The sequence below is a fragment of the Coturnix japonica genome, chromosome 1, assembly GCF_054131305.1.
Source record: "Coturnix japonica strain WE chromosome 1, WE-NBRP24, whole genome shotgun sequence".
Taxonomy (NCBI): Eukaryota; Metazoa; Chordata; class Aves; order Galliformes; family Phasianidae; genus Coturnix; species Coturnix japonica.
The window spans coordinates 112,606,623-112,633,194 of NC_140663.1; the positions used below are offsets into that span (position 1 = coordinate 112,606,623).

Below are 26,572 nucleotides of genomic sequence, written 5' to 3' on the forward strand. Positions count from 1 at the left end.
CAGGACTTTCAAAGGAATGCCAGTCAGTACCATACCACAGAATATGGTACAAAATGGGCAGGAGAGCCCAATCATATGCACAGTATTCTCTGTTTCCATTGTGGTGGTGATGTCTCCCCTGCACAGTTCACTAAAGAAAGAAGGGATGCTTAGGACTGGGCTGTTCTTGATTTCAACCCAGTTCTTACCATGGATGTTTCTGGATCCAACTGGTTCTGCTAGCAGAAGCTGAAATCCTTATCTCCTAAAGTAGTTGTGGAGACCCCATACAAGACAAACATTGAATTCCTTTCTCACTTCAGATAAAATATACAAGACATTTTCCTGCCTTTGTTTTCTGTAACTGTTTCTAAGAGGTTTCTAATATGTGCTGTGAGGTTGGAAGTAAAGAGATCTGGATAAAATGTTCCCTAAGAACTTTGCACTAAGATTGAGAGGAATCCACTGTTGCAGATGGTGCCAAATAATCTCTTCAGTGCCCTCAGATTTCAGGAGACAGGCAGTTGCTGGTGAGCTCTATTTTGCCGGCTATTCAGTAGAACCTGGAGATTTTGTGTTACAGTTTATTCCATCTCCTGTGTCATTTTAGACTTCTAAGAAGTATCTCAAAAAAGCATCATCATGGAAGCAAGGTAATTGCAACTCAAAAATGCGTAATGTCTGTACCGCTCTTCTCTCCTGCATGAATGTATGATGCTGAAATCCTCAACTGCCAGGCTACGTACTGCTTATTTTATTCTATTCCCCAATGATGATGGTATGTCAACCTCATGAATAGAATTCAGCAGTGATGCCGCAGACTTGATTCTTCTCCAGAATGTCACAATGTTACTTTCATTTAAACCAACTGCTTGTATGGTCCTTCTGAAAGGAAGTTCTTCATTTACTGGTAGTAATAGTTGTCTTGAGCATTTCTCAGCTCTAAAAGAGGAAAAAAATAAACCACGCATCTTGCAATTACAAGCAAAGTTCCCTGGGAAACCAGCATCTAAAACTAAGACCATGTGCTGCATGCAAATATGCAAACTGCCTCCTCTTCAGAAGCTTGTGGCTGGTTGAAGATGCTTTTGAAGAGAAATGGGAATAGATCTCTTGTACTGCACGCATTCTTAAAAGAAAAACTTTCAGAACTGGCACAGTATAAATTTAACATTGAAATGCAGCAATGACCGCTATGTTTCCTTTCAAAAGAAAAACCACTTACACTTATACGGTGGTGACATTGTCAAGGACGCCTGTCCTTGTAGAATTATTTCCCCATAAAGCAGCTGGTGGTTTAGTATGCGTGTGTATACAGGCAAACAGAGGAGATTAAACAATTTTGACCAAAACAACTTTTCATCAGAATTATTGGTAAGGATTCACCTTTGTTATTAGTCATCCTGTTTAATGGTTAGCTGCACGTATCACAGGAGGATCTACAATGTAGAGCAGCTTAAATTTCTGTAACAGCTTTAATGAAGGATAGATGCTTACATAGTGCACAGTGGATTTATTCTTTATTGTAGCTTTTTGCAGAATCTTCGCAGTCGTTATAGGAAATAATTTCAGATACTGACATCTTCATCTGTTGTTACATTGACCAGAGCACAACTCATTGGATAGAAATTGAGAAAAGCAAGACACCTTAATTCAGCTGCTTAATCCTGGGTTTCTAAGTGATATTTGGAGTGCTGGTATTGACCTCATTGCTCTCTGTAACTTCCCGAAGGGAGGTTGTAGTGAGCTGGGGGTTGGCCTCTTCTCTCATGTCATTAGTGATAGGACCAGAGGGAATGGTTTCAAGCTACGGCAGGGGAAATTCAAGCTGGACATTAGGAAATATTACTTCTCAGAAAGGGTGGTCAGGCACTGGAATGGACTGCCCGGGAAGGTGGTGGAGTCACCAACCCTCGGGGTGTTCAAGGAAAGACTGGATGTTGTGTTGAGGGACATGGTTTAGTGGAAGCTATTAGTAATAGGTGAACAGTTGGACTGGATGATCTTGTAGGTCTTTTCCAACCTTGGTGATTCTGTGACTCTATGGTCTGAATATTGGTCCGAAAGAATTACAGAGTGCCAAGATTACTGACCAAAATGTAAAATGGCAGTCTATCTAAAGGAAGCATCAAGAACTCTTATTTTCCTTCTGTTTTCTTAAAAGTATGAGTTAACTGGAAAATATACTGCTTGATAAATAATACATTTTTGCTGTGAAGAAATTCTGTATAACCTGCTGTCTTGTCTCCTACAGTCATGCCTGGTGGGTCCAAAGGAATAAAATATCCTGGACTTTCTCTTATGTAGAATGGCAGCCCCTAAAGGAGTCTCAGTCACTCCTGAAGGGTGATTAGGCTTAAATTATGAAGCTCCTCAACCCTTTTTCTGTTCTGACATGGCCGGAATTGCTGAGCTGTTGCATAGGAGATGTGCAGTGGAGCTTTGAGTAGGTGATGGACTGTGACTTTGGTATCCAGGTATTCTCTTGGGGACCTGGCTGTTGTAGAACTGGCTGGGCTCAGTCCATTCTTTGAAGTAGGTGAGTGAACGTACCTCAACTTCGGCTATCAGTTCCAGCAGGGCGGGAGTTTCTGTTACTGTCCCCATGACTGCTGTTTACACACGTCCTAAAGAAATACCATTGTGGGGAGGAAAGGAAAGGAAGGATGGGAAGTGTTGATAGAACTGCTTTCCAAGTAGAGGTCCTAATACGTCCTCCTTTTGATTGGTAAGCATAGTTTTGAATAAACATAACAGTTTACCAAAACCTGGGTTCAAAAAAGTCTACAAAGGGCTGTTAAACATGGAGTTGAATCACTGTCCCCAGGTCTCCTTAAGCTACTCCTTATTAGATGCTGGGTAGGGATAAAAAATAGTTTTATTTGTGGGCTTTCCTTATACTGTCATCTACACAGCTGCCATTGGATGGTTATCTAGGAGATCTGATCTCTTTGTGGCTATTTACAGAGTTTTGTGTGCGCTTCTTATACTGAAGATGGAGAGTGAAACGCCAGTCCTGAGGTTCCTTTTTCAGCTGTCCTGTACATCTGTTTTGTAGGTACAGAAGTCATCCCAGTGGCTCAGCTCCACCCAACCATTCTGCCACCTGGATGTGCCAGCAGCTCTCAGTTGTCTGAACACTCCCTAAGTAAAAAGCTCAGTCGTAAGAGCCCTTCTGCTAAGCTGTTTACAGCTTATCTATAGGTTTACAGGAAACACTCGCTTGTGCAATCAGATGAGCGGATCTGTGGAGGTGACAAACTCCACATATGCATGCGTTTGTAGATTAATTTTGCCATCACTAGAGGAGCGTACATGAATACTCTTACTCACAGCATGCATGAACTGTTCCTCCTTGGCGCACTCCTCTTGCACTACTTTCATCAGACATGTTGAGCTATCTGTCTCTGGAATATTTTTCTCATATAGGAGAATGTGCAGTTTTTTCCATGCTGAATGTAAAAGATTGGCAAAACCACAGAAAGCTTTATCCTAGGATTTCTAATTATTTTCTACATTGCTACTTTATGTGTATTAGTTACAACTTAACAGGCTTGCAGACTGTGCCAAGGAGCATGTCTGGTTGAGGTTTATCCCCATCGGTTCAATGTAAACCACTGCAGGAATCAGAGGCCCAAGCAAGATCACACAACACTTTTGGGTTAGCCATGTACAAGCACCCAGCAAGAAACTGTCCATGCCCTAGTAGGGGAGGTTCTCCAGCCCTCTGATCATCTTCCTGGCCCTCCTCTGGACCTGAGAGAAGCTCTGTGAAACAAAGGAAAGAGGAAGAGAACGTAGGTGACCTGAAAATGACCTGAAAATGAGAGAAACTCTGGAAACTGGTGAGTTGGGTGCTCAGAGATCCGAAACATGATGGACGCTTAGAGAAAGGAAGCTACATTGTTCGTGACGTTCTGCTTTCCCTTCCCTAGCATTATGGTGGTTTTACATCATTTCCCACTTCAAAACCCTGGCATGGAGGAAGTTAAGCTATCTAAATGAAATCGTTCCATCGCCACTCTTCAGTATGATTTAAAGTTTCAACACTATGAACTATTGGCATGTATTATTCCAGTAGGATGCGATAGCTTCTCAGGTGGAAGGGAGCAATTCTTTTACACTGGTGGGAACTATCACACTGCAGTCTATGCGTGGAATAACAATTTGCACATTGTTAACACAAGCCACCAGTGCAGTTCATTGTTATCAGTGTATTTATCAAGAAAATAGCTTTAGCTATAGACGTGCTGTAGTGATGGATTTAAGTTTGCTAGTCTTGCATAATGCAGGTAACACTGAGACTAAAAGAGTTATCGAAGGCACCAAACTACACTAAGGCAGCGGGGATGTTGTAGAGGCCTTCCAGTACCTGAAGAGGGCCTAGGAAAGCTGGGGGGGGACTTTAATAAGGGCATGTAGCGACAGGATGAGGGGAAATAGTTTCAGACTGGAAGAGGGTAGGTGTAGACTAGATAACAGGAAAAAATAGTTGACTGTGAGAGTGGTGAGACACTGGAACAGGTTGCCCGGTGAGGTTGTGGATGCCCCTTCCATGGAGGCATTCAGGGCGAGGCTGGATGGGGCTTTGGGCAACCTGGTCTAGTGAGAAGCATCCCTGCCTCTAGCAGGGGACTGGAACTAGGTCCCTTCCAACCCAAACTATTCTATGTTTATCTTTGATCCCAGCTCACTTGTCTCCCTCCACCCCAACACACACTCTCAGCAGCCTCATTGTGCTTTCTCTTTTCTTAGCTCCTACACTCCTATCTGTCTCCTGCACTTCAAGGATGAAATGTTACCCAGACGCTTGTTAGCCAGCAGAGTAAATGAGAAGTTCTAATCTAGATACCCAGAAAAGAGCTGGTGCCTCCAGCAGCATCAGTGCTGCCAGCAGAAGGTGGCAGGTCCCTTACCACAGTGTTGCCTTTGGTACCTCTTAGCAGCTCCAGCCCAGAGCTGGCCAAAGGAGGAAGGATCGCTCTCTCTTCTTTTCTCAGTCAAACTGCAAAGCTTCCTCCCTGCTGAGCCAGTGGTGAGAAGAGGATCACTGCCAACTCCTCTCTGGGCAGGCTTCAGTCAACCACCTCCAGTAAATAACCCTGCTTGTTTAAACTACTGACCAAAGCCTTTCTAAAGTAGCAGTGCAATGAAGCCACCAAGATCCTGTTGAGCACCGAGGAAGCTTTTGAAAGGCTTTTCCCTTTGTGGGAGGAACTGCTGGATACAGAGCCTGGGCTTCACAATCCATCTGTTCAATTTATAGTGTGTCTCAACAGTACATCTCTGTCAGCTCCATCTCTCCAGCGGAAAGGCATAACCGTGATTTAAGAGCTCAGCCATTTCAAAGGCCAACCAGGCAACTGTGATCTATTCCCACCCCGCAAATGAGGATGTTGCTAAGGCAGTTTCTCAATTTGAGAATCATTTTATCTCTTTTCTTCCCTCTTTTCAGCCCTCTTTGCCAGCTGGCATCCTGTTTTCTACTTTTCCAGCAGGCACCACTTCAGCTCAGCATGATCCCGAGGAGAGGGAGCAGCAGCCTATTTAGAACTTAAAACCCATGGGGATTTACTGGCTGGAGCCCCAGAGAGCAGCCAGGGAAGAGGTAAATGAGGGCACTTGGCCAGATCATCTCTGAAATGCTACTGTTAAAGGAACCTGACATGCATGTGAAGGAAACACCAAATATGCCAAAGGCGGCACATGTAACACGCAGATAATAGCATAAGGCAATGCGATCTATCTCAATACCACTCATAACTGTGGGCAATTCCAGGATTTGCTGTTCGGGTATCCTCTGAATAGGTCACATCCGTAATATAACAAGACTCCCACAAGCTGCAGCAGGAATAAGATTTAGTGTTAACTCCAGCTAAAATGAGAAGTTTCTCTCACGCAAAAAGGAATAAATGCAATCCAAAAAGTGATTAGATAGAGACATTGATAATTTTGCTTCCACATAAAATAATAACAGAAGCGAAATAATCCTGTACATAGAGAAGCTCTGGGTGGTCAGGATTGGTTAGTCATTATTCTCTTGGCATATTCAGTCTGCAGCTGCATTTCTGTCTTACAAATCCAATTCAGTCAAGAGAACTGAAACATCATTAGCGAACTCACTGATTTATCCACTGGTGAAGTGCTGATATGGGTGTCTGTTCCTGCCGCTAATAAATTCTTTACATATTAGCAGCACTTGCTGTCTGGGTATCTCACTTTATTCTAATGGATACAGCTTTCTAGCTCTGCTGCTGGGATTTGTATGCTCTGCAACATGGAGCCCCAAGGCTGCAGAACTGGTGGGGAAAGGGAAGGCCACCAGCTCTGAGCTTGGCCCTAGTCAGAACAGAGATATGGACACATGGGCTGCAGGTTTAGCAGCAGCTGGTGCCATGATAACTGCTGCAGTAAGACCATTTTTGTCCATTTCTGCTGCCTCTGTTGCGATAGGACAAGGGGAAATGGCTCCAAACTAAAAGAGGAGAGATTTTGATAGGATATAAGGAAGATTTTTTTTACAGTAAGGGTGGTGAGGCACTGGCACAGGTTGCCCAGAGAGGTGGCCATCCCTGGAGACACTCAAGGTCAGGCTGGATGGGGCTCTGAGCACTCTGAGCTGGGGATATCTCTGTTCATTGCAGGGTTGTTGGACCAGATGTCCTTTAAAGGGTCCTTTCAACTCAAAAGATTCTATGATTCTGTGATTCTAAGCTATTAGCTTTGAGTATGGGAGGCCAGAGCTAATGTCGTAGGCTGATGGTTTAGAAACTTTTCAGTTTAGCCTGAACTGAATTTACAATAATGTGTACAAGAAGGAAGAATCCTAACCCCTGTATGACAGTAGCCCATGTTTAATATAGCTCTAATTAAATGTTTTATTACATTCCTCTCTTGGAGTTGTGTTATTTTTCTTCTCACTGTATGTGATATATAAGATAATAGGAATCAGTTAACAAGGGTCCTGTTATTTTTCAAGTTCTCCCATTGCACTTTCATCCTTGTTGAGCTTTCTTTGAGGGCTTTTGTTCATCTGACCAGAATTGCGTTTTAATTTTACTATTTATTTATTTATTTCTGAATGCCACATTTCTGGCAATTTTAAGGTGTTTAGCTGGCTGTGAAGTCAGAAGGAGGCTAAGTGTTTCCATTATGTCAGCAGACCTGAAACCACACTTTCTTTCTAAAACCACACTTCATGGGTCTGGCATAGAAGGCCGGATTGGATGGGGCCCTAGGCAGCCTGATCTACTAGGTGGCAGGGGAATAGAACTGGATGGGCTTTAAGGTCCCTTCCAACCCAAGCCATTCTATGATTCTATGAGCTTGCATCTCATTCCTGTTTGTTAACAACTGGTGAAGAATCTGCAGAACTGCAGCAGCCCAGGCCATCCATCCCCTGCAGTCCCTTTGCGCTGTGCTGTTGGGCACGCTCAGTCAGTAGTACTGCTACCGTTGGGTTACCAAATCAATCCCATCTTTTCTCCTGCACATTACAAACCACAGCTCTGAGAGCAGCCATTTGCAAGACTTGGGCTGTGCAAAGCAAAAAGAGTAGTATGGAAGTGGGGGAAAACAAAAAATACAAAACAATTACAAAAACCCATTTTGAAATGTATGATAGTGAAAAACTAAAGCTGGGTAGCCCATTATGAGAGAATCTAACTCAGCTTTCTGACACCGGTTAGGTCTACGGCACCACTGATGTTTACAGAGCAGAATTAAAACCTTCTGTTGTAAGTTATGAGCTTTTCCCTACTGACAGAAGTGGGAAAAAAATGAGAAGTAAGATGAAATCAGCTGGCTGTTACTCAACCTTTACTGTCCAACTGGATCCAAGAGAAGCGTTAAAATGAGTCCTGCAATTTTCCTCCCATGCTCTTTGAGTCAGTTTGAGAAGAAAAAGGGGGGGGAAAAAAAGGCACCTGAGAATGTTCTTAAATGCTTCTCTCACTGTAAGTGCCATCAAAGGAGTTTTCTACTTTGGAAAAAGAGAGAGAGCCTTGTCTCACAATGTGCTTTTGCCAGGAGTCCTGTCCTGATTAGGGCTGCCTTAGAGCGATTTCTTGGGTGGGTGCCATGCTGAAGTTGTTGGATGGCAGCCATGTGTTCAACACTCCTGAAGTAAAGTCTATTCCGTTAATTTGCGACTCAACATAAAGCTTAGGTTAAGTCTATTGATACTGCTGGAGGGTGGGGCTGCTGTACATATGTATGCAATTATTTTCAGGATATTGCAATGAGCACATGTATGCTCACACAGAAGTTGCTCTGAAGTTGAATGCTAATGTTGTATGGGTATGCATATTGCCCCCATCTGGTTTTTCCATTTGCAAACTATTCTGCGTTCAGATCTCCCCTCTGGTACTAATCAAAGTGTTGGATAATTCATACATCTGGGTCAGCTCCTCCTAAAGACAGTAGAGCGGCCTCTCCAGCCCATAGGATCCTTTCTTCAACACAACAGTAACGTGGCAAAGCACTCCAATCAATGTTTACACACAAGCCTGTTAGACCAAAGCCGACATCTTTGGCCAAACTCAAGTGCATTTCTGAAGCTAAACGTTTTAAAATGAAGCCTGTGGAAGGATGCCTTTACTGGGATCATTTTACTGTGAGGAGACCAGATTTTTCTCTCCTCCTTTGGAGGAGGGGTTGTCAGGGTTTTCCATCCACGTTTTGCAGATTCATATGAGGAGGATGAAAGCAGGTGGGCTCCACTTCGGAGGAAATTCACACCAGCTTGTGTTTGTTCTGTATAACAGACTTCAGTCTTCAGAGGTCTTTTCACTCACAAGCTTCCCACTCCATGTAATGCTTTACTGAGACCATCCACCCACTTTCAAACCTCACTTCACCTCCTTCATGGCTCCCTACCAGCTACAAAGCACATGAAGGTGAAGGTATAGAAGCAAGCATGTGCATTCAGAATAAGAAATGGTTGATTCTTCTGTTCTCTTTCTGCTGCTCTCTCTAAACTAAGATCTCTCGTAGAGTCACAGAACCATTAAGGTTGGAAAAGCCCTCTAAGATCACCTAGTTCAGTCACCATCCCATCACACCATGACCACTGACCACGTCCCTCAGTGCTACATCCACACGATGCTCAAACATCTCCAGAGACGGTGACTTCACCACCCCCTGGGCAGCCTGTGCCACAGAACACCCATGCACATAAGAGCAAAATACAAAGCAAGTAAGGGCCAGCACACGGAGTCTTCAAGTGAAAGTTGACTCCTGAGTTGCCAGACATCCTGATCAAAGCACTGTCCTTCATTTACAAAACCTTCTATTCATTTTCTTTGCCTTTAAAATCACTATGTGACATTAGCCATTTCACAATCGACTTGGGCTGTATGAAACAGAGAGAAGTCTATCCTTTAACACTAAGGATGTATTTAGCACTCTGTAATTAACACCAAAGTGGTAATCACTAATTTTCAGATAAAATTAACTGCAGTTCATTGGGAAAAATTATGCATTCTATTGAATATATAATTATATCTATTCCAAAGCAATCACTGCCGATACTTACATATTGAGGAACGGTTGCTGAAAATGTGACCTACTTCGTAATAAGAAACAGTTTTGTTTTTGAAGAATATCTATTCCATATGCTATTGTACATGAATGTTAATTTCCAGGGGAAGACATCTACGTGCTGGCTAAACTACTGAACCAATTCTTGCTTTTTCATCTTCCTTTTCCCCTCTTTTTTCCCCAGACTACAAAGGGCCAACATATGAACCATTTTGCTCAGCATTTTGCTATAAGAACTTCCCAAGCAGCTCTGTGTAGTGAGCACTGAGAAGGGGCTTTGGTAGCAGCAGCCAGAGTCTAAAGCAGATCAACTTCACATAAAAGGTACGAATGACACAGGAGAGCGTGAGTCATTCTCCTTAATCTGCACGGAGATGCTGAGTTCAAAGCATGGAAAGGTCACGGCTCCATTGCACGCAGATGACAGTGTGAAGGGATCCAATTGTCGTCTTGTTTCTCTTTAACATCCATGGCTTCTGTAGCACCGCTGTGAGCAGGAGATCACATGGGAGAGAAAGGCCCCAGCAGGCCTTGGCTGAGTGGGGAATCTCAGGAGCTCAGGACAGAGAGGAGTGCCAGACCCATGGAGGAAGGTTACAGAGTACACAGAGAGCTAAAATCAGATGTTAGCACTTCTGCTTCCCTTAGACTCAAAATACAGCGGCGTTAGCATTAAAAGGGAGGCTGGCTCATAAGCCCCTGGTTTTACATGGTTTTAGAGATTTGCAGCGGTTTTGTAAAATCAAGTGCAAGAGAGAATCCCTATATACTCCAACCCCTGGAAATTGGAAATCACTGCTGCCCATTGGCACCACTGGTGCTGTAGTCAGAAGAAATATTCATGAGTAACCACTGAGTCCACTGTTAGCAAACACAGAAATGTTTGCGGTTTGTTACCCAGGCTATGGGAAAGGTTTCAAGCACGCAACATAGGCAATAAATTACATCAATCAATGCAGAATTGCAGCCTTCACCTTCTTTTTACAGACCCAGCTTGCAACAGCACCGCATCCTCAGTGCCCAGAGAGCAGGATCAGCCTGGCTTCCAGCATAACTTCCCACAGAAGAACTGTATGGCCACCAGGGCTTGCTGAGAAGCTGCACACCTCTGCCTGCCTCTCCTCTCCTTTAAGCACTGGGTAGAAGCGTGAGGGTGTGGAGCACAGTCTGTGTGACCTGTAGCTATTTCTGCAGGCATCACAGTTCTGATGTGCTGTCCTGCAGAAGCTCCAGCCAAGTGTTCCTGTGGTCCTGTCTTCCTGGCCTTGCTGAGTGCTGTCCCTTCCTTTAGGTCAAGGAGCTGCAAGCAGGACAAGGGAAGATGGTTCCTTACTAAAAGAGGGAAGATTTAGATAGGACATAAGCTTTTTTACAATAAGGGTTGTAAGGCACTGGAACAAGTTGCCCAGAGAAGTAGTGGATGCTCCATCCTTGACCCTCTAAGGGTCCCTTTTGACTCAAACCATTCTGTGATTTAGTTATTCTGCATACAGGCCTACCTTGGGCACAGCTGTGCAGAATACAATGAAAAGGACATGACAAAGGTGCTTATTCACCAGATCATAGAGTCACTAAGGTCAGACAAGGCAACTAAGGTCATCTAGTCCAACCACCAACCCATCACACCATGCTCACTAACCATGTCCCTCAGTGCCACATCCACATGTTTCTTGAACACCTCCAGGTACGGTGCCTCCACCACCTCCATGGTCAGCCTGTGCTACTGCAACACCGCTCTTTATAAGAAGAAATGTCTCCTAATATCCAACCTGAACCTCCCCTGAATGTAATGGTGGAATGTGGTGGAAGCCAAACCCAGAACACCAGCACGACTGGGAGGAGCTCTGACTTTGCTGCTCTGCCACACACCTGTTGGCATGGGGCAGAGCTGAGCGACGCGACTTCTACCTCCATCGCATCTGACCGTGGAATGGTTTCATGCACCCACAGCCACCTCCAACCCACCCCGTTGGTTCTTAAGGCTGTCGTCTCACTTCCCAGAGAGAGGAACTAAGACCCCATTCGTGCGGTACTATCAGCACTGCCCGGCGCTGTCGCGGGGCGGCGCTCCGCCTCCCTGCCCCGGGCCGAGCCGCTACGAGCCGGGCCGGGCCCCCGGGCGGTGCAGGCGGGGCCGTCTCCGCCCCTCCGGCCGTGCAGCAGCCGCCCGAGGCGAGCGAAGCCCGGCAGTGTGTGAGCTGCGGCCGCTGCTCTCCACCTCGCCTGCCTCCCGGTCCAGCCCGGCTCAGCCCAGCCCGGCACGGCGAACCTCCGCCTGTTCCCCTCAGCGCCCCGCACGGCTCGGGAGACCGGAGCCAGCCATGGGTAAGCGAACCGGGCTGGAGGAGGGGGCAGGTGAGGGGGGTCCTGGGAAGCGGTGCCGTCCCCGGCTCAACCCCGCGTGGAGGGTCGGGCGGGGGGTTCGGAGGCTTCTTCGTGCAGGAGGGAGGGAGACGTCCCTGCTCTCCCTCAGAGCGGCAATGAATCGGAGCGCAGGGAAGTTGTGCGGGCACGGTGCGCAGCGCTCAGCTCGTCTCTGTGTAACAGCTCTGCCTCCGGCTTTTAATTAAGAGAGAAGGAATAAAAGAGAATTTAATTGCCCAGCCGAGGGAAGCTGACAGAATTCCTACGGTTGCTACTTAGTTAAATTAATTCGCATCACCTCATTCTGTATTTTCTAACTGCTTATTAACCGGTTTCGGCTCTGGTTCCTGCGGCACTGTGAGCCCCCCCCCCCCCCCGTTACTGAGCTCTGCCGAAGTTTCCTACACCCTTTAGATGTTTGTGTTACAGCACTGATTCTTCCCGCTGCTCAGCGGAGATACAGCGAGCGGCTGAATTATCTGTATGCACTGACAAGAGTGGGTTTGGTGCATCCATTCCCGTAGTCACTTCATAGCCCGTTTCCACCGTATGAACTTCTGAAATGGATATTAAATGAAGCTGTGAAGTTACAGCCACTCCCGCATCTGTTGCCCTTCTCTTAACGTAGGTTCTTGCTTTGCTGCTGTGGATTGATATCGGAGGGATCTCAGGATGGGGATGGGAGGGGAGGAGAGGGGGAGAAAAGTTTTGCAATGTGTTGTTAAGGGAAGAGGAGCCTTCACTGGATCACAGCATCTTCTTTGAGTTGTGAGAGTACGTATTTTGTTAGGCAGCTTTGTCTGTGCAGCTTACAGCCCGCGAATGGCTCAGGGTTCAAAACCAAAAAGCTGGTCTTCAAGGTGGCTCATCTTGAAGAAGCCAACCTGTATTATCATGCTGACATCTCAAAAGTACCCCAACACAGCCTCACAAGTCATGCAGGCAATGTACAGGTTGTGCCTCAATGGGTGTGTTGTCCTTCAGAGAGCAGCTGAGAAAAAAGGACTGGAAAGAAGGAAGCACATATTGAACCCTTTGCTGGTGATGGTGGCCCAGAGTCCTGTGCCTGCCCGCTTCTTGGCTTAGCAGCATTGAGCCCATGGGTGGCTGTGCTGTGACCCACTGGGTGCGGGGACATCTTCAGATGGGATGCTGCAAACAGAGCTTGCAGCAATGTAGCCTTTGTAGCAGTGAACTGGTCCACAGTGAATGCAGTGCCTTGTTGGGGTGTTGTGTAACAGCCTCACCATGGCTGGGACTGTGGGACCAGAGCTGGTGTGCGGCTTCCTGACCCAATCACGAGGATGTGTTTGGCTGTTCCTAATTAGGACCCTTTGAATTGTCCTTACTTGTGCAAAACTTTTGTGTTAGGCTGGCCTGCCATGACTGATTTCTTTTCCTTTTTGGAGTTCCTACCATGGAATGCATTGAGCAATTGGCTCACTCTGCACTTTGGAAAGTTAGGCTTGTTGTAGTTACCGACGTTTATGGTTCACATTGACTCTGAGTTGACTAATGACAACTCACTGAGGTTGTCATTACTAACCACCATGGTGGGGTCCCAGGGCTCCAGCAGCGTGGAATGATGCTCCCCTATCCCAGCAATGGCCCGTGCCCCATCTGGACCATCCCTGTCAATAAGCACCTTACATGCTCTTTGCACCTCACCTTGCTGTGAAGTGTCTTCACAGGAGGTTTGATATTCCGCAAGCTTAGGCTTTCTTATTATAAACAGCTGGGGACAAATCCTGAGAGAAAATCAGCCCTCGTGCTTTCTGTCAGCTATTTACTTTGTCCAGGCAGGAGCCAAAGTTTTCTGTGTGTCCTGGTAATAATAAAATCTGATTAGTATCGGTCATTAAGGGTGGCTAGATTTCAATTTCAAGTCTTGTAGTCCATATTCTATTAAATCTTGCACCTCTTAAATATATTTCACTGGAGAAGTGTAAAATTTTATACTGCCATCCTTTCCCTCTCTCTATGAGACCCATTTAAGGTTACTGACAAGTGCTTAAATTTGCTTTCTCGATGTAAACTTTCCTGTCTGAGGAGGAGATGGAGAAGAAAACATTGTGCGTTTAAGCTGTTTCCCAGTGTCCTAAACAGTTTGAGGTTTCACCCTGTTTACAGGTTCTCCCTTACTCTCTTTCTATGTGCATGGTTCAGTGATACAGGACCTCTGCTGTCCCCTCTGTGAACGGTGATACACAAGATGGATCAGGAAACATTTCATTTCAAAGATACACTCCTGGTTAAGGATTTCACCCCCTGGAGAGCTGAGCAGTGGGAGTGCTTTGATTATCCATTGCCTTCAGTGGACCTCTAGACCTTCTTCAACCAGGCGAAACCTATGTGTCACATGCAGTGTTTAAAGCACTTAAAGCACTGCATTATTTCTCTCCAGCCAGTTATCTTTTCTCAGGTTGACTCCTGTGCTCTTCTGCCAGTAGTTGTGGTGTTGCAAGCATCGTTGTTTTTTTATATGGAATAATAGGTCACAGCTGAGCCTGCTGCACTTTGTGCCGATCCAGAAGCTGGCAGTGGGAAGACTGCAATGTAAATATCCAGAGAGGGTGAAGGATGACCCAAAGAGCCATGCCACTCCACTCTGGTGGCATCATCCTGGTTATAGGCAACACAGTGTGGCCTGGAGGGAGCTGACTCCAAGTGACAGTGCCTGGGATGGATCCCAGTCTCCTGTACCTCTCCTTGCCTTTCTTCTGCAATTAGATGTGAAGCTGTGGTGGGGTGGCCTTGGCTAAGCTGTGCCCTTCAGCATATCCCATTACCATCCCATGTAAGCACAGCAAAAATCAGTGGGTACGAGGGGAGGTTGACTGCTCATTGTAACAGATCGCATCGTGCACGCTGCTTAGCGCTCACTGCTCTGCTGCTTTCTATTGCCATGCTGTTTTAGTGCTTTGGCAGTCTCCTCCGCAATTACTTGTCTCTTGGGTTTTAGACTCAAAAGGTTGCACTAGAATTGTGGCTTGGGAAACATTTACAAGCTGTGCAGAGAACTTTGAGAATTCCAGATCTTTTGTTCTCCTTTATTTATTTATATGTGTGTGTGTTTTTTGAGCTATTTGTCTAGCAGCGATTTCAAAATGTGAATGGAGCTTATGTTTCATTAATAGAAAGATGTGCTTGAATCGGAGCCACTGAGTGATGCAGATTCGCTGTGCGCCATTTGTGTGTGTTTGTTTTTCTCTTTGATCCTTGAATGCAAGTGGTGCTTGGAAATTTTGAGAGCATAGAAAAGTCATTGCCTTTCTGCTGCTAGTTTGGGCGCTGCTGGTTAGGGAGCACACCTGATGTTAAGAGTACCACTGGAATGGTGTCCAGAGAGATCTGTGAAACAGAGTAAATGGTGGGAGTGCGGCCAGAGGAGGATTATGTTTTGAGTAGCATGCTGGTATTGTTAATATTGGAAACATACATTTGAGCTTATCAGTGTTTGCTGGGCTGGAGCTGTGGAGCCCACTGCTGATGGGCTAATCAAGGAAGAATCTGCTTTCCTCATCCTGCCAGCAAGTGGGAGCTAACTGGAGCTCTCTGATATATTTCTCACTCTACCTTGTAATGTACGTTTTTGTCAGCTTGCAAACTAGAAAATTCGTTGAGGTTTCTAATCCTAAGATACAGGGAGTGTGCACAAGATAAACTGCAGTGCAAGTGGGAACAAAGCTCCCAAGGGAGGCCTGGTGGTCTTGAAATTTGGCTTCTTTTCAAGAGAGATTTTGCACTGAGATTTTAAATTCTCTAGGTTTATGCGTGTTCTGCTTTCTGGTGCACCACAATTGTTTCTTCGGTGGACTAAAAGCTTGATGTGAGCCTGGAGTGTGTGCTTCAGGACTGGGAGGCCAAGTGCGTCCTGGGTTCCATCATAAGAAGGGTGGCAGCTGGGAGAGGGAGGGAATTGTTCCCCTTTGCTCTGCCTTTGTGAGGCCTCACCTGAAGTACCGTGTCCAGGCCTGGGGTCTCCAGCACCAGAAGGATGCAGGGTTTTGGAGTGAGTCCAGAGGAGGCCATGAAGATGATCAGAGGGCTGGAGCACCTCTCCTGTGAAGAAAGGTTGAGGGAACTGGGCTTGTTGAGCCTGGAGAAGAGAAGGCTTGGGGGAGACCTCATTGTGGCCTTCCAGTGCTTGAAGAGGGCTCATAAGCAGGAGGGAGACTGACTTTTTACACAGGCAGGTAGTGATAGGGTGAGGGGAAATGACTTTAAACTGAAAGAGGGGAGATTTTGGTTAGATGTTAAGAGGAAATCATTGACTCAGAGGGTGGTAAGAGCTGTGGTACCCCATCCCTGGAGGAGCTCAGAGCCAGGGTGGATGGGGCTCTGGACAGACTGAGCTGGTGTGGGGCAGCCCTGCCCATAGGAGGGGCTGGGGCTGGGTGGGTTTCAAAGTCACTTCCAACACAGAGATTCAGCAATTCTATGATTTTGCAGCTGAGGATTGTGCTTTGTTCAAGTTAAGATGCCTTTTTACAGCTGTTTAAATCCTAGGTTCTAGCAGCTTCACTTGGGATCTGTTATAGGAAAGTCCTGATCACATCATGCCTACAAATACCATGCAAGTATGAACTAGAACAACGGCCTGGATCTTCAGTGCTTTATATTAAAAGGCCATGTGTTGTTGGTTTTTTTTTTTTGTTTTTTTTGTTTTGTTTTTTTTTCTTTCTTTTTTTCTTTTTAAGTAGTTTCCAGAGACTTCAGTTGATTGCTATTTACATGTAGACCAATGCTTATATTGCCCAAACTGTGTTGACGTAAATGTCACACTCTTTCCCAAACTAAAGTGTAAGAAGTGTTGCTGTATTTGCTAGTAACACAGCTGAAAATAAGTTTGCCACATAGAACTTCCCTTGTGGGAAATCAAACAGTTTTCTTGAGCTGCTTAGGCATGCGTTACAGAAAGAAGCCAAAACTTTGGGAGTAAGAGCTGACTAGTGGGAGTACACGAAGCCGAGAACTCATGGTGCAGACGCAGGGAGTTGCTCCAACACATCTGTCAAGAGCCCACGATTTGCAAGGTGGCCCAAATAACAACACTTCCTACAACATCTGCTCCGGCTTTGTGACGGGGGCTGGTGCAAAAGCCAGGACTCTGCAAATCTCTGAGATATTTCTCATACCACACCAGGGGAATATAACAAAACCCATTGCATAATCTGTTATTGCCTGCTCCCCAGCCAATGAAGTTACTAGGTGCTAAAGCTGATAAATGTTCCATTAAACCAGAATTTGATGTAAGCAAGTACAATGAGAGGGCTTTGCTATACTTGACTGATTTGGCCAGGGCTACCCATTCGAGACTGAAATTAAAATGGCAATTTCTCATGCACGGTAATTGTATGATGAAAATCCCACGTTTCAGCTAGCGTCTAGAAACCTTAATGACTTGGCATGAAAAATAGCCGGGTAAGTAATTTTGTTTCTACAGCCTGTTATTTTTAGTTCCCCCCTTAAATTATTTTTGAACATTTTGAAAAAATACCTGTTTTTCTCCTCAAACTTGAGCTATAGAATGCCTATAATAGATATTTTGTCTTTATCTTCCTCCTCAAATTCTGCTACGTGTTTTTCCTGGTGCTATCTACCGCTAATATGCTTGCAGCACTCCATTTGAGAAGTCATGGTAATCTACCACATATTGGATTCCTCTTATTCCTCTAAGAAAGGCAGAAGAGAATCAGGAAGCAGAAAAGTCACTTGAAAGCGCTAATAATTTAGAGCAGCCTTGACAGACTGAAGGTAACTATTTGAGTGAGGAGTGGGTGGGAAGTAAAAGAAAGCATGAATGAGGTAGCAACTTGATTCATCAAGACTGGAATTACTTCAGCTTCAAATAGTCTGTAGATTTCATTAAAATTTATATATATATATATATATTTTTTTATTTATTTATTTTTTTATTTTTTTATTTTTTTTCTTGTGAAACTTTATTTCTGGATTTTCTGGGGCTTCCCATGGCAGTTGTCTTGCGAACAGTCACATGTGTTCCCTGTTACAGTCAGCTCCCTGGCTTGGTTTAGGCTGTTTCTCACAGAGGAGGAAGCATTGGACCTCACGGCCAAGTCTTGTTCTTCCCTTCTGATTTGCTTCTCTTCTGAGATTTGCATGCAGGGTGCACATCTGTGGGTAAGCTGTTCTCAGCCCCTATTATCCCTTCTTTTTTATAGGTACTCTTAAATGCTCCTTTCCCAGAGACCAGTGTTTTTCTTTGTTTCTCCTTCTGGCTCATACCGATCCCTTAGTTGCAGTGTGAGTAAGCGTACTCCCCTGTGTAGTAATTCCATGGTTTTGTTTTCCTTGTTGTTTTTCCTCGCATGGTGGCAGATTTTATCTGTTCTGTCTCCTCCTGCCTTTTTGTGTCGACACTCGATCCTCCATTGAATGCTCTCTCAGCGGACTGATGGCCAAAGCACTCGCTGTGTCCGCAGGCGCGTGACATGAGCAGTAGGTGAGAGCTGCTGTGGCGCAGGCAGGCGATGCGCTTGGCACGTGCAGACGTGCTTTCTGTGGATGACATCTCTCTGTGATAGCTGCTAGCTGTCATCTGCTTCAAAGCATGCGCTGTACCCCTGTTGGAGAAAGAAAACAGTGGGAAGGTTGGGAGAAACAGTTGTAAAATAAACAGAATGTCAGAAGATGCTCTCTTAAATCAAAATGAAGGGGTTTCCTGGAGGGCCATTGAGGGCCTGTGTTTCTCTCGCCACAGTAACTGGAGGGCATGGTACACATGGAATATTAAGTGTGTTTGCGAAGCTAATGGGAATGCTCCAGCTGTTGTTAAAGCCTAGTGTATAAATATGTTAATTACCGTATGCTGAATCTTTTCTGTTGTTATAAGAGCATACAAAGAAAAGAAACAAGGAATGTACTACTGTACTCAGCTCTGTCTTTCTTTCTCTGATGAAATGCTTCTGGTTGACATAATTTCTTTTTTCCTTTTTTTTGATATTCTATTAGTTGATCTCAGGTAATATTGCTGTTTCTCGCATATAGAAGGACCCTCCACATTAATGGTAGTGAACTTCCTGAAGTCTGCCTCACTCCTTAGAAAGAATTCTGTTCAAATGAATTTCAGAATTGGGAATATTCCTTCTTTTTCAACATGGTTGAAAACAGGGGAGTTGGACTAGGTCCCTTCCAACTCAAAAAATTCTATGACTCCATGATTTCACAGTTTGACTGAGGGATGGGAATGGAAACAAACCCTGGGTTTCTGTTTTTAAAAGAAACAAACAACAACCAAATCAGTAGTAATAATTAAAAAGACCACCCAGCAGCTGCTTGGAAACGTAGTATCTCTGCTGCTTTTTGCTCTGGTGTGCTAAATAAGTCCCTGTGCAGAACTCCCCCCCAAGGAGAAAGGACATGCAGACAGAGATAAGTTGTTAGCAGCCACCATGTGAAATCCTGAAGTGTTCCTCCCTCTGGTATAATGCAGGTTTGGAAATTCAGAAAACACCATCAATGCCTGTATAAGTTCTCATCTACTCGTGAAAATATTTGATCCTTAACTGTTTGTTTTTTTAGGGAAGAGGATGCAAGGGTAGTAGGAGGAAAACACGCCTTTTTGCTTTCATCAGGAAAAGTGTGACTGCTGTGCCCACTTTCCACATGGTCAGTAGTCTGCCTCCTTCTGTATGTGTGAAACATCCCTTCTGTTAGGGCACATACCTTGTAAATGAAGTCTTTTCTGTTGCCTTGCTCAGAAAATATGTCTGGCTTTTCACTGCATATGTTTCATTGCTCCAGCACTTGTGCTTAGCATTCACATCAGACTGTTATGTCTTTATGGAGAGTTTTCTTCTCAGTCAAGTTTCAGCAGACAAAAATGATTGCCTTTATTTTCCACGTTGGTAGTATTTTCTTGGCATCGGGATAACTTTCTGACATCATAGCAGTATCCCAAATCTGAGTTAATCCTAACTTCTACATGGAGTCTGAAGACGTGCAGGATTTGGCTCATGGGCTCTCACATGACTTCTGTAGTCACAAGTGAACTTCCATCAGAGTCCTTCCTTTTCTGGTGGAAGCCAAAGCTGTGATGCTTGTAGCCATCAGGCAGGACAGCTGCTGTGTACCTGTGTCTGTCCTGCAGAGGACAGCTGGGGGGAGCACCCCACTGAAAGCAGCCCGTATTCCAGGGCATGCAGGACATACTGTGCTGGTGCTTCCTGCCAGGGGATGCTGGTAATTAATTTTAAATCCTTCCCCTAGGTCATCAAGGCTTTTAAGGAGATTTTGCTCTTATTATCTTCAAAACCTCCTTTCTTCCTAGACCATGACCTGCCAAGACAGCTGTGTTTCTTTTAAGCACTGAAGTGAATGATATACAAAACATGAAGGATGAGAAGAGAGCAGGATTACAGCCATCTTTAGCCATGTACACCCTGCTGACATCTCTGATGTGTGTGACCAAGGGCTCTTGGGGTTCAACAACATATAAAGCTTATTGAGCATCTGAGGTTTGGAGGATGGTCCTTCTATATATCCCTTCTGGACTGAGTGTGAAATAAGGCTAGATTTTCTTCTAGTGTCTGCATTATGACTACTATTGCCCAGATGCAATGAAAGGAACTCTTTTTTTTGCCAAACAGTAACATGAGATAAAGCGATCTTCCTTGAGATTGAGATCCTGACGTGCCCTACACTTATAATAAGCCCCATAAGGAGGTGGCTTTGCATTGAAGTCAGACACAACAACTATATACCCAGTGGGGCAAGAGTTACTCACTGTGGGATGTCAGGTGGTGTGTTGCTGCATAGCTTCTTTTCTCTTATGGTTGATACAACAATGCTGAACTTCCCTCTGTTCAAGGGGAGGTTTTATCACTGCCCTATCTCTCCCTCAAAGCTGTGGCGACCTTCAATGTGAGATGAGGACTGCAGAACCTAGAGATGATTTAAGTAAACGTGTGGCACTACATACTAATTAATTCAGGTCATGATGCTCACAGAATCAGCACAGCAGCTTCCTGCCTCCTAAGTGATTGCTGCGTTTCTGCTGTGAACCCCTTTGGCTTGTGCCCAGAAAGAGCTGTACAGTAATTAAAATTAACCTGAACGGATTTAGAAGAGCCTGGTTTGAATTAGGGCATGGTTATTGACTCTAGCAGTATTTTACTTGGTGAAATCTTTCCCTTCCCTTCAGTATTATCCCCTAGGTAGAACCTGTTAGCACCTGACTGAGGTCATTCATCTCTGTAGAGACAGGAGGGGTTTGGCAAACCTGTACCGTGCACCTTGGTGAGATGCTGTCAGGGCAGTGGTACAAGCTGCTGGGCTCAATGGTGGCATCAATGTCCATCATGCTGAAGCTGTAGAGTGTGTTTTCCAAAGCATTCTTCAGGCAGGACCCACTGAAAGCTGCTGAAGTGGTTTTTGAAATTCATCTCCAAGATAGTGGCCTGGCTACCCCAATGGCCCTGCCTTGTGTTGTGCCCTCCATAGGTGTGCCATCTGCTGTTGGATCAGATTGTCTTCTTTTTCCCCCGCTGTTTTTACAGTGGTTAAGGAGTTGATGTCAGAAGAACAAAAAATAGCAGGAATCTTTTTTTGTTGTTTTCATTAATCCAGACAAGCAAAATACTTATATTAGAAATGTCTTTCTCTTCTAAGAAATTGAAACCATCCTTCATTGAAAAAGCAGCTTTGAAATATGCATTGTAACATGACTTATTTCTTTTCCTCTGAGAGAGCTGTCTCTGTAGTGAAATGAAAACAGTCCTTAGTTTCAAGACTCGTGTTGGATATTCCCCCATTTTGGAAGCTATTGGAAGTGAAAGCAAATGTGTGAGCTGTACATAGATGGTGTGGTTTAGACCAAGCTGTTTTTGTTGCTTTTTGCTGTTGTTTGGTTTGGTTGTTTTGTTTTGTGGGTTTTTGTTGTTGGTTTTTTCTTGTCTGTTTCTAACTTACTGTGGAAAGCAACAGAAATTAGAGGTCACAGGGTGTAATTTTCTTCAGTCCTGTGAAATGATGGAGTGTTGATAACCTCTCAGCATGCCTGTCTTATTTCCCTTTTCAAGAGTAGGTTTTTGGAAGATACCGTTAACCTCTACTACCCAAGAGCTGTTTCACAATCTTTAGAGAGGGTCTCCCCTCTTGTCTCCTTGCTTTCTATGCTGGATGCTGATTAGCATCCTTCCGGAGGGCTGTGGGTGTATTGTTCTTAGGCACCACAAAATCTTCAGTGTCTCTTGTAGCTCCTATCCAGCCATTGTCTGTTGTAGTCCTTGAATGCTCAGAAAGTCACAAGACCTTCTATTATTTTGGAGGCTTTTGTTTACTGTTTGGTTTCTGACCACTTAGTGGCTGGTACTTATTTGAAGTTTTCCATCTTCTGCGTGTGTGGTGTTTTTTTTTTTTGTTATTGTTGTTTTGATCTTGAAAAGTTGCAATTTCTCCTTCTTACTTTAGGTCTTCAGGCCGACGTCAGGCCTCAGTGACAGCACGGTAAGAGGCAAGGCGTAACTCTTTTCCTAGGTGATACTGGCACCTTTGCTTTTGCTTTGGAAAGAATACTAACTGTTCCAAATCATCTGCCTCTGCTTTTTACAATTTTATCTTTGGTATTGGGTTTGCTGTCGCAAGTCCATAGGAAAGCACAAAATCTGCTCAGACTTCAAGCGCATGTGAAATATTAGTGTTGTAGGGGAGCGCATCTGAAGCAAACCTCTTGGGAAGAAATGGGGATCATCTTTTTGGAAGGAGATGCTTTCTTGGACAGACAGAGTATCTGGAAGAAAAGTGTTTTCTCCCAACATCACAGAGATTCAGCATTTTTTTGCATTTTTTTTCCAAATACCCTGTGCTTCTTCCCTGCCTTTTCCCTTTAGAGAAATGAGAAATTGCTATAAAATAATTGCTGGCGTTTGAGCAATGCAATAGGTCTGTCCGATACTTCCACGCATTCCCTGTACAGTCACTAAAGAGGCTCCATTAGTTGCAACATCCGTGTTACAAACGTTTAATCTAAAACCAATAAATTTGAGGGTGGGGAAAGCAGGGCGTTTCACAATAACGTTGTTAAGGAAATCCTTGTAAAACTGACGTAAGCGTCATATATTTCTGCTTTGCAAGCTCTGCATTTTTCAGTCAGACTTTGCCATAGCAGAGTCGTTAGGAAGCAGTGGTTAGTGGGTCAGATAGGCCCAAGGGGCTGAACTGGGTCCTGTTCAGCCAAAAGTTAGCGCTTGTTAATCAACGCTGTGCTCTGCATACAAGCACTGTTTTCCTTCCTCAAAGCCATAACAACGTGGCTTGACATAGTGATGTGATTTAGCTGTGTGGTGGTGATAGATTGATGGTTGAGCTAGATGATCCTAGTGGTCTTTCAAAACTTAATGATTCTATGAAGTAAAAATGTGTGTTTGACTGGACCATGCATGGCATGAACCGCATGGGGATCTCTGCCCTCACCACCCACCACCAAGGCCTGCTCCCAGCAGCTCCCATGCAGGCCTACCCTCTCCCTTTGGAAGAAGCAGAGAGTTTCCTTTCCTGTCTCCTGCAGTCTTTTTAAGACAAGGTATAAGGCCCCAGAAAAGCCCTGTGCCTAAAATTAGACATGCAGTTAATTTACAGTGCTGGGAAATAATTGCATAGATCTTTTTTCCTCCGTACAGCTTCTGTAGGTGTTATACTCCTCGGCATTAAGGAATTGTCTTTTCAAATCTTACTGCTGCCACCTGCTCAGCCCCTAGCAAATGTAATTAACGTGATGGCAGAAATGCTGGAGGCTGCGGATTCTCAACACTAAATGGCTTACATACTGTCTACTGTAGGCAGTATGTGTTAATTGGGCTATTCTGATATGTTTCAATTTGCCTTGATATAGGTCTGTCTTTTTTTTTTTTTCTTTTTTTTCTTTTTTTTTTTTTTTTTCTTTTGACAATAAGCTCCATGCAGCAAATTTCATTTAAGAAAAAAAAAGAAAAAGTCCATTTCAGTAAAAGAGCCTCAGTGGACATCAGATACAGGCATCTTTAATTTGAAGATGATTCAGCTGAACCTCTTCCAATTAACACGAGGAGTTTATTCAACTTTTTATCTGAAGCAGGCCGAGTCAGTGGTGTATTTCAAGCTAGAAAGTAACCATTTACTAGATATTTATTGACGACTGCCCTAAAGAAGCCTAAGATTAAAAAAAAAAAAGGCAATTATCTTTTTTTTAAGCTCTGAAGCAGTTTAGTGCAGGCACTGTCTTCCATTAGAAACAGGAGGACCCAGAGGCAGGTGATATTGCCTCAGTGTTTCAGTAGGAGAGTTAACTTGGTTTTGTTTTGTTTTATGTGAAGAGCTTAAAAAATCAAAGCATTAATTGTTTCTAGAAGAGTTGACTTCTTCAAAGTGTTCCTTCGGTGGGTAATGCTCTCCTGAAATTTCCAAATACAAGTACTTGTAAAAATAATGGGGATAGCTGTGGAGAAGGCTCTGAACATCTCAAACTGATTGTGTTCCATGCTGACCTCTTCCTTCCCCAATTACACGGCAAGCTGCAGGGAGAGAGTGCAAATGGAAGTGTAAAGTGCCTATATGAAAAAGTGGGCTAAAATGTGAAACCAAATGCTTTTTTATTTCAATAATTAATTCTCACAATGTGTCTTGGTTTGCAGTTGTTTGTTTTTTTGTTGTTTTTTTTTTTTTGGGGGGGGGGGAGGGGGTGGCACAGGCTTGCTGATAGAAAGTTTTATTCCAATTCAGAAATCACAGAATCATAGAATTACTCAGGTTGGAAAAGACCTTGAAGATCATCAAGTCCAACCGCAGCCTAACCATAGAACCTAACTCTAACCACCCTCTGCTAAATCATATCCCTGAGCACCACATCCAAACTGCTTTTAAACACAACCAGGGATGGTGATTCAACCACCTCCTTGGGGAGCCTATTCCAGTACTTAACTACCCTTTCTGTAAAGAGATGCTTCCTAATATCCAACCTAAACTTGCCCTGGCGCAACTTGAGGCCATGAGTAGTAATGTAAATATAGTAATATGTGAGTTTGTCCCCAGACACCCTAAGAAGGAGCTTTCTGTACTACTTGATTGTAGCACATGCAGTAGTCTGACCCCATAGGAGACTGGGGTCTGTATGTGCGTGCTTGTGTTAAAAAGAAACACAGGAAAATAACCATGCGTGGTATGTAGGATTTTATTGATACGGTACTTTGCAGCAATGTTGCTATTACCATTTCAAATGCTTGTTTTAACAAATAGGAAAAATCATGTGTCAGAATGAAGGAAAATGGTTTGAAATGGTTCATAAAGCATGGCTTGCAGTATTTTCAGTTTGGCTGTGACAATCCATTAAAGACCAAGTGAAATATTTCCTTAGCTTTATCTTTCAGGTAAGCAACTACAGAAATACATACTACTATAATCAAAAGTTTCTGTACGTTATCAAATAGGAACGTCTACAAATTATATTTCATGCTACAAACACTCTTGGAAATTGTGATTGAAGATCATTCCCGTGGCAGGAGATAGCTCTCATGGAAATGATATAACATAGATACAAACAGTTAAGCTTATGTGTAGAAATGATACATGAAAGCGTGATGACTGGCTTCTAATGGTTTGAGCTAGGAAGCTAACGTGCATAGAAGCTTTAAGCTGGAACTTTTTTTCTTTCCAGGGTAACATTAAACTTTCTTTTTGTTGGTTTTGTTACCACTGTTTTCCATTTAGCAATCAAATTCACTCTAGTAAGTAAAGGTTTGTTCTGTGATATAAATGGTGTTATTCCATAGTTGCAAGTATGATTGCAAGTATATATAGTTTCATGGTTGCAAAATACATTAAACTTGCTTATACTTAATTGAAACCAGTGCTTCTCCCAGATGATGGGTTGTTCTGAGGTGATAAATTGATTCCCGGGACTGCAGGGGAATATGGAGGCGGTGCTTTTCTGAGTTGCATTTTTCAGTCTTCCATGAAAATCCAAAGAAAACCCCAAACGCTTGTTAATTTTTCAGAAATGAAGTGCTAACAAGTGCTTTTACTGCAGCCTTCTGAGGTGATTTGTCTTAGTAGGAAGCTCCCCTTACACGTGCACTTAGCAGTATGAAGTCATGCTTTTATACGTAATTTCAGAATGGTGTCATACTGTGAATAAGGTTTCATCTCTAAAATGCTGAGCCTCCTGGTAGGTTCAGGTGAACATAAGCCTACATTTAACAGCTAGGTGGCAGAAACTGTGCCTTTTAAAAGCAAAGCGATGCTGTAAACACAGCAGTGTTGCTTTACGGTGACTGCCAGGTTTCTTTAAAAGAAAGATTTTTATCTTTAATATGAAACATATCCTTTGAGAAAAGTAGGCAACTTTCTTTTGCCCCATCCCTGGAGGCATTCAGAGCCAGGCTGGATGTGGCTCTGGGCAGCCTGGTTTGGTGGTTGTTGACCCTGCACATAGCAGGGGGTTGAAACTGGATGATCTTTGAGGTCCTTTTCAACCCAGGCCATTCTGTGATTCTTCTGTTTTCTTGGAGACATACTTTTGCTGAGTACCTAAGCGGTCAGAAATATTCTTCTGCTGCATGCCTGTCCTCTAAAAATGTATAAATATACATATATATTTTTGTAAAATATAAACATTATATCTGGCTGATCCCACTTTGTGCTTAGGATATGAAAAGCTGGAAGCAGAGACCTGTTGACGGGTTTGCATCACTAT

At 44.0% G+C, this 26,572-nt stretch overlaps 1 protein-coding gene across 4 annotated transcripts in view; it reads left to right on the forward strand.

Moving 5' to 3' along the window:
- The first annotated feature begins 11,684 nt into the window (after window positions 1-11,684).
- The window catches only part of GPM6B (glycoprotein M6B), a 97,504-nt gene continuing 82,616 nt past the window's right edge, over window positions 11,685-26,572 (forward strand). For all 4 annotated transcript variants that reach the window (XM_015848376.3, XM_085550652.1, XM_015848404.3 and 1 more), the window contains exon 1: window positions 11,685-11,844. In XM_015848376.3, coding sequence (XP_015703862.1) covers window positions 11,841-11,844 — 4 coding nt within the window. In that variant the 5' untranslated portion in view covers window positions 11,685-11,840. The remainder of the gene's footprint in view (window positions 11,845-26,572) is intronic.